At 36.9% G+C, this 8,762-nt stretch overlaps 1 protein-coding gene across 2 annotated transcripts in view; it reads right to left on the bottom strand.

Moving 5' to 3' along the window:
• Positions 1-6,659: 6,659 nt before the first annotated feature.
• Positions 6,660-8,762, bottom strand: part of LOC137651280 (putative leucine-rich repeat-containing protein DDB_G0290503) — a 10,115-nt gene continuing 8,012 nt past the window's right edge. For both annotated transcript variants that reach the window (XM_068384543.1, XM_068384544.1), the window contains one exon: positions 6,660-8,762. This exon is cut by the window's right edge. In XM_068384543.1, coding sequence (XP_068240644.1) covers positions 6,829-8,762 — 1,934 coding nt within the window. In that variant the 3' untranslated portion in view covers positions 6,660-6,828.

The following is an 8,762-nucleotide window of genomic DNA, read 5'->3' as shown; positions in this document are numbered from 1 at the left end:
CAACTGATTCACCTTCCATTCATGGTCATTCTCGTCTACCAGTTTTAATCCTCGTCCAAGCACTCGGGCATTCACCTCTCTCACCACTCCATCAACATACAAGTTAAACAACCTTGGCGACATCACACATCCCTGTCTCAGCCCCACTCTCACCGGAAACCAATCACTCACTTCATTTCCTATCCTAACTCATGCTTTACTACCTTTGTAGAAACTTTTCACTGCTTGCAACAACCTTCCACCAACTCCATATAACCTCATCACATTCCACATTGCTTCCCTATCAACTCTATCATACGCTTTCTCCAGATCCATAAACGCAACTTACACCTACTTACCTTTTGCTAAATATTTCTTGCATATCTGCCTAACTGTAAAAATCTGATTCATACAACCCCTACCTCTTCTATAACCACCCTGTACTTCTAGGATTGCATTCTCTGTTTTATCCTTAATCCTATTAATCATTACTCTACCATACACTTTTCCAACTACACTCAACAAACTAATACCTCTTGAATTACAACACTCATGCACATATCCCTTACCCTTATATAGTGGTACAATACATGTACAAACCCAATCTACTGGTACTATTGACAACACAAAACACATATTAAACAATCTCACCAACCATTCAAGTACAGTCACACCCCCTTCCTTCAACATCTCAGCTCTCACACCATCCATACCAGATGCTTTCCCTACTCTCGTTTCATCTAGTGCTCTCCTCACTTCCTCTATTGTAATCTCTCTCTCATTCTCATCTCCCATCACCGGCACCTCAACACCTGCAACAGCAATTATATCTGCCTCCCTATTATCCTCTACATTCAGTAAACTTTCAAAATATTCCGCTCACCTTTTCCTTGCTTCCTCTCCTTTTAACAACCTTTCATTTCCATCTTTCACTGTCTCTTCAATTCTTGAGCCAGCCTTCCTTACTCTCTTCACTTCTTTCCAAAACTTCTTCTTATCCTCTTCATACGACTGACCCAATCCCTGACCCCACCTCAGGTCAGCTGCCCTCTTTGCCTCACGTACTTTGCGCTTTACTTCCACCTTTTTCTCTCTATATTTTTCATACTTCTCTATACTATTACTCTGCAGCCATTCTTCAAAAGCCCTCTTTTCCTCTTCCACTTTTACCTTCACTCCTTCATTCCACCATTCACTGCCCTTCCTCATGCTACCTCCAACAACCTTCTTGCCACACACATCACTTACAATCCCAACAAAATTTTCTTTTACTAACTTCCACTCCTCCTCTAAATTACCAGTTTCTCTTACTCTCACTTCGTCATATGCCATTTTCTACCTTTCCTGATATTTGCTTTTTACCCCCCGGTCTCATTAGCTCTTCAACCCTCACTAGCTCCCTTTTACATCCACCTACTCTATTCCCCCACTCTTTTGCTACAACTAATATTCCTTCCACCAAAAAATGATCAGATACTGTATACCGTTAGCCATACCCCTAAACATGTGCACATCTTTCAATCTTCCAAACATTCTTTTAGTTATCAACACATAATCCATTAATGTCCTTTCTACTACTCTTCCATTTGTCACTCTTACCCATGTATACTTGTTTTTATCTTTCTTTTTGAAAAAGCTAGCACTTATTACCATCTCTTGTTCAACACACATATCTACCAGTCTCTCACCACTCTCATTTTCACCTGGTACGCCATACTTCCCAATGACACCTTCTACGGTTCTACCTCTCCAGCGCCCACTCTAGCATTTAAGTCACCCATGACAACTACATAATTCCTTCTACCCAGTCCTTCTACAAACCTAGTTAATTCATTCCAGAACTCATTCCACTCTTCACTTTTCTCACAACCTGGCCCATACGCACTGACAAACGCCCAACATTCCCTACCCAACCTAACCCTTACCCACATTAACCTAGATGATAATATCTCCTTCTAGTCCACTACTTTACCTGTCACCCATTCACTCAGCAATAAAGCCACACCCTCTCTCGCTCTTCCCCTTTCAATCCCAGACACTCTACCAGACATTTCACCAAACATCACTTCACCCTTTCCTTTCATCTTTGTCTCACACAAGGCCAATACATCCATCCTTCCATTCCTAAACATACTTCCAATCTCAGTCTCACATCTTTTACTCTCTATCGTGCTACATCCACTCACATTCAAACACCCCAAAGCTAGAGTGCGGGGAGCAGTCACTCTCCCCCCAGCTCCATCTCTTTGTTGACGTCTCGCAGGATTATTTACAGGAGGGGGACCCCCAGTGGGAACTCGGGGTTTTGGGGTGGGGAAAAAATACCGGGAAAACGGTATATAATGATAAAACAAGCCTTTTCTTCTCTATACATTACTTTTTTGGATGTATGATAAACTAATGAAAATATACGCTAATTATCTATATCCTATATACTAACGGTATATATTTTTCATTTATTTGTTGACATTCTACGGGTCGGTTGTAATCGCTCTCGTTCGTTCGTTTGTACATAGCAGTTTTTGACCATCTGCGCATGAACTCCTCCCACCCACGCATAAACTCCGCCTTCACCAATAGGATTACTTCTTCTCTTATAACCCCTCCCCATTTTCCCCTACGTCATTTTACCCGCCACATTCAAGTATTCCACATTCAAGTATTCTACCGTAACCACCTAGGGGTTAGACGCACCGTCAAAAAGCCCCTGTCCGGAGAGAAGCTCCGGGCAATCTAAAGAAGAAGAAGAAGAAGTATTCTACTTTACCCGGTTTATTCAAGTATTGTACTTGATCCAGTACAACTATACCATTCCTTTTATGTAATACCCACGTATGCATAATACTTTTGACCCTTGAATTACGTTTTATTATCCGATATCTTATAAAATCACCTCATTTTATATTCCCCTTAAACATTATTTAGTATATACTCCATTTTATCTTGCTATAATTCCTTTTTACATTTTGTCATTACCTTGTCACTGATCATATATACGGTCAGTCTCTTGGCCGCAGGGGTTCCCGACCCTGGGGGTGGGGGTGGGGGGGTCGGCAAGCAATTTTATTGGGGTCTTGAAGACACTATGACAATCTACCGGGATTTGGCTGATATAATTGGATTAAGAGGATTCAGTAAGCTTTGCCAAAACCTTTCCCCATTCCGACATGAGGTGGTAGGCCTATACATAAATCTGGGCCGGTCGTTCACATGTAGCCTACATTAAATGGCTGTATATTGGTCTTTCTCAGAACGTTTTGTAGAGAGAATGTTTAATAGGAACGATTATCTTCGTGGGAAGTATTTATGGGGCCTTATCCGTAGATTTAAGAAATCTGTATTTTAAACCTAATCCCATCCATAGTGTTTATATATATATATATATGTATATATATATACATATATATATATATATATATATATATATATATATATATATATATATATATATATATATATATATACACAGTATATATATATATATATATATATATATATATATATATATATATGTATATATATATATATATATATATATATATATATATATATATATACAGTATATATATATATATATATGTGTGTGTGTGTGTGTGTCTGTCTGTCTGTCTGTCCGTCTGTCTGTCTCTGATAATTTTTGTTAATTAAAGAGATTGCATCTAGCATGTCTTTGTCACTGTGCTACCGGCCTGCTTGAGCAAACAATGAATTTGTATTTGGAAAGTTGTAGGTAGGGAACATTGCTATATTTAAGATTGCTGTAAATTTCATTATTAAAGTTTATATCTGAGATTTTTGTTTGTATTCGTGTAATTGAAAGTTTTTGGATGCTTGAATTATCTATTAATTATGATATCTATTTAATAAAAGGATATTTTAACTACAAATTAAGAAACTCAGAATGAAGTCATATATGAAGAAAATATTGATGTTTATAATCCTAAGTTGCAGTATGACGTGCATGTATAAGAAAAAAATAACAAACGAGTTGTTGGTGATTACTTCAAATGCAGATGAATATTACAGTCTGAAATTCTGTAAAAAAAACAAATTGTAAATGAATGAGAGAGGAGGGGAGAAGTGTGTATATGTATGTGTGTGGGCGTGCGGGTGTGTGCGCGTGCGTGTGTGCGCGCGCTACATACGTACTGTAGATATAAGACGCAAAAGCAGACACATATTTGTGTTTATAATTTTATGTTTCATAGAATTTTTACTGCTATCATCATAGTTATAATTAGAAAGTCTTTATTGACTGATTTTAATCTCTCTCTCTCTCTCTCTCTCTCTCTCTCTCTCTCTCTCTCTCTCTCTCTCTCTCTCTCTCTCTCTCTCTCGTTTGATTTTAAATAGGTTGTTGCAATTATGGTAATGGCAAACAACAAAGGAAAGCAGAAATATATGGAGGACTACATTACCTTCGGTTATACTTGCATTATCTAAGCAAGGAAAAAAAAAAAAAACTCAATTTGTGATGTGTAGTGAAGTGCTCTCAGAAGAATCGATGACACAGGATAAGTTAAGACATCATTTTGAGTAAAAAAAAAATGCAAGTTCAGTTAAGAAAGGTCGGTGTTTTTCAAAAATAAGCCTGTGGATGTAAAAAAAAATCTCGTCCAGACAGAAATGGAAATTCCCTAAGACTACATCTCCACTTGATCTCTTCACATTAAAAGGCGATGAATCAACATATATAGGTAATCTTCCTCAGTTATTTTAAGGATGAATTTCTTTCATGCAAACCATTAAAAACAACTCAAGCTGTGGCATATTGGAAAAAAAATAGGATAATTACTTAAAAATCAAGGATTGATGTGGGAAAATGTCGGTGGTATATGTATTGATGGTGCACCTTTTATACTAGACTGTAGCTTCGGGTTTCAACAGAGGGTAAAGAATATTTCTCAGGAAGATGTTGGAATTCATTGTATGATACATCGTCAAGTATTTATTGTAAAAACATTGCCAAAGATTTGAAAACTAATGCAATCAGTTGTTAAAGTAGTTATCTTTATAAAGTCAAATGAATTTAACAACCGCTTGTTTGCTAAAGTGTGTCATAAAAATGAATTCTAAGTATGAACTAAGGTAGCTACCGAAAAGCAATCCCTTGCAGATATTTTTTAGTCGAATACTGAGGTAAGAGAATTCTTATCTCGGCAAGGAAGAACAGAACTTTGAAGTTTCTTAGGTGATATGAATAATTGGGTAAAAACTGCTTATTTAGTAGATTTTTTGATAATTTGAATTCCCAAAATCTTTCACTTCAGGAAGAAAATTCTAGCATTCTGATTTTGCAGAAAAAAAAAATGCCTTCCAAATGAAGCTGAATCTTTGGGAGTAAAGCATGAAAGAGAAATTTATACGTTTCCCACATCAAATGCATTTGTTAAAAAAAAAGAAAAAAATATACTGATATTTCATTCAAAAACAGTTTCCAAAGTTTACTGATTCGGGTTTTTGGAGACCTTAAAAGAGGAATTTAGCCGATATTTTCCAGATAAGCCTCAGTTATCCCATACCTTACCTCAAATAAACCATTTGACGCAACAATTGAAAATGCTCCTGAAAGATATTAAGAATTTTTTGATCTCATTAGAGCTGCCAGTGCCAAAGCTGACTTCGATTCCCTAACAGATTCAGTTTTGGATAAAGCAGTTACTTCGATATCCAAATTTGGCTGAAGGTATGCTTAAAATGTTATGCCCTTTTCTTCAACATATGTGTGAAGTGACCCTTTCATCATTACTTTTAACAAAGTCGAAGCTGAGAACTAATCTCCATGCTGATGATGAACTACGTTGTGCTGTATCGAAAACATCACTGCGGATTGAGATAAAGGTGATGGAAAAACACTTCCCACCATCACATGAAGAACAACAGCTTATTATCAAGATAATGTTTGTGTTACGTTTTATCATTATCATTACTAGCCATTCATATTTGGAAAAGCAAGATGCTATAAGCCCAAGTGAGGAAAGGAAATAAGGAAATAAATAAATGATGAGAACAAATTAACAATAAATCATTCTACAAACAGTAACAAAGTCAAAACAGATATGTCATATATAGACTAGAAAAAGACTTATGTCAGCCCGTTCCACATAAAAGCATTTGCTGCAATTTAAAACTTTTAAAGTTCTATTATGTAGTGTGTTATATAAAGAAATTATATTCTTATAAATAAGTGCATTTTTTTGATTTTGCTATTCAATGATATTCAGTATACCTTAATCAATTATATTTTTTTTATTAAAGAAAAAAGAATATAGCCTTGATATTTGAGTGGGGTCACAAAAACGTATGGTGAGGCTAAAATGGGGTCACCACTGGAAGATGGTTGAGAACCACTGCTCTCTAGGGCATTGTCCTGCCCCATAGGGCCATGTCACTGTCCCTAGCCTCTGCCATTCCTGATTGGCCTTTATTATTATTATTATTATTATTATTATTATTATTATTATTATTATTATTATTATTATTATTATTACTAGCCAAGCTACAACCATAATTGGAAAAGCAAGATGCTAAAAGCCCAAGGGCTCCAATAGGGAAAAATAGCCCAGTGAGGAAAAAAATAAGGAAATGCTTAATCATAGTTACTTGATGGTAGTCCATAGACCTAATTGAAGCCATTTTTAATATCTTATTACTAGCAGGTTGTTAAAGAAATCGATATATGATGATTCCACTCAAAATTTATTCATGGGATTAAACATTCAAATAGCTATACTTAATGCCTTTAAGTAATTTGCATGTTTACATAGTTAATAAACAAATATAATTTTATTCTCTGATAGTGCCTAGCGATAATCATAGGAATTTATTTGAATTTAGATGAGAATATGTTTATGTCTTAATGTCACCCGGGTTAAGTGCAGAGCATTCATTAACATTTTCCAATACCAGGTTTTGGAGAGTCATCTGCAGTTCTTTCAACTCAGTTTCGATAGACAGCCTCTGTCCAACTTGACTGCCACCGTCAAGAGCAGCATTGGCTGAATCGCTCATCTCCTGTAATTTTGTGACGATAGAATCAAATTTAACTTGTAAATTCTGGAATTCTTGCTGGAGGATTAAGATTGCTCTTCTAGCATTAAATACTCCATGTTGAAGTTTTTTCAGGTACGCATCGTGAAACTTAAGGTTGTAAAGTTCGAACTCTATCTCTGCAAGCCTTTGACCTCTAGGCAATGTGTCAGAAAGACTTGTTCGTTGGGGAATAATTTTGCTAAGTTCTTTCACAGCTTCTGCCTGATTTCCCTGGATCACCTTCATTTGCTCGTGGAGCTCTTTCAGCGCAGCATCTTCAGCATCAACATCCAATATTGTGATGCGTCTACTTTTCAATATTTTATTACATGCAACCTCTATTTCTTCCACTGTAGAAGATATGTTTATCAAATTTCCTATGAGTCCTCCTGACCAACACAATTTTTTTTTCTTATCTAAGAAATCACCAAGTTTCTTTTCTCTCTCATCTATCTCTTTCCTGACCTGAGCTTCATTATGTCGATGTTGATATAATAATTCACCCACTTCTATCCATTGAACATCTAGTCGATCTTGGAGTTTTGCATCCGATCTCAATTCATTAGTTATTTTGTCAGACTCTTCCTCTAGATTTTTTAACCCTGTGCTGGTCTCTTTACCAAGTTTATCGTAGTCTTCTTCCTCAAACAGAACGTTTTCTAGAAGAGTCTCCATCTTCTCTAGCCCTTGCGTGACTTGCCTCTCCACTTCGGTTGCATCATTTTTGACGTAACGTAAGAAATTCACCAATACACCAAGTAATGTTTCTTCAGAGTTTGGATTTTTTCTTGACTGCAAACGATCAATTTCTCTCTTTGTGGAATTTATGCTCTCCTCCAGAAAGTTTTGTAAAGCAACGACCTTAGTGGTACTTAGTACTTCTTGCTCTCGTCTCATGCTGTCTGTAAGCTCTTGTATTTGAGCTTCTATTCTCCAAAGGACATCTGGGCTTCTTGTTTCAGATGCTTTGACCTCTATTTGTTCTTTATATATGTCAAATTTTCTTTGGAAATTATGTTCATATTCACTGGCCTTTTTATGGCTTCGCTTGAGTATTAAAGGTATGCTTCTACCACGTCTCCATAGGTAGGTATTATTATGGGCCTTTTGTATATCCATATTGTATTGCTGTACAATTTCGTTATACTTTGTTTGATACTCTAAGGATTCACGCAGTAAAGGACTGCTAGCTACCAGCCTGAAGTATTCCTCTGCACTCTTCATTTGGTCACACAGGGACGGGATAACCTGAGGATTGTCTAAGAAATTAGCATTCGGTATGATCTCCTTTGAAACGTTTCTAGCATCCAAGGAACGATTGGCGATTGTCTGTTTTGAGTCTAGTATGCCATCTTCTTCAAAGACACCACCTTCCTGGCATTTTGTAGAAGCTCTGTCTCGAGATTCTATAGTAGGACTTTCATCTTCTTCAGTGACACCACCTTCCTGGCATTCTGTAAAACCTCTGCCTCGAGATTCTACCGGAGGACTTTCATCTTCTTCAGTGAAACCACCTTCCCGGTATTTAGTAAAACCTCTGCCTCGAGATTCTACCGGAGGACTTTCATCTTCTTCACTGACACCACCTTCCCGGTATTTTGTAAAACCTCTGCCTCGAGATTCTACCGGAGGACTTTCATCTTCTTCAGTGAAACCACCTTCCCGGTATTTAGTAAAACCTCTGCCTCGAGATTCTACCGGAGGACTTTCATCTTCTTCAGCGACACCACCTTCCCGGTATTTTGTAAAAC

This window comes from Palaemon carinicauda, chromosome 12 (genome assembly GCF_036898095.1).
Source record: "Palaemon carinicauda isolate YSFRI2023 chromosome 12, ASM3689809v2, whole genome shotgun sequence".
Lineage (NCBI taxonomy): Eukaryota > Metazoa > Arthropoda > Malacostraca > Decapoda > Palaemonidae > Palaemon > Palaemon carinicauda.
The sequence above is the reverse complement of the archived record's forward strand: the minus strand, read 5'-3'. Positions and strand labels throughout refer to the sequence as shown.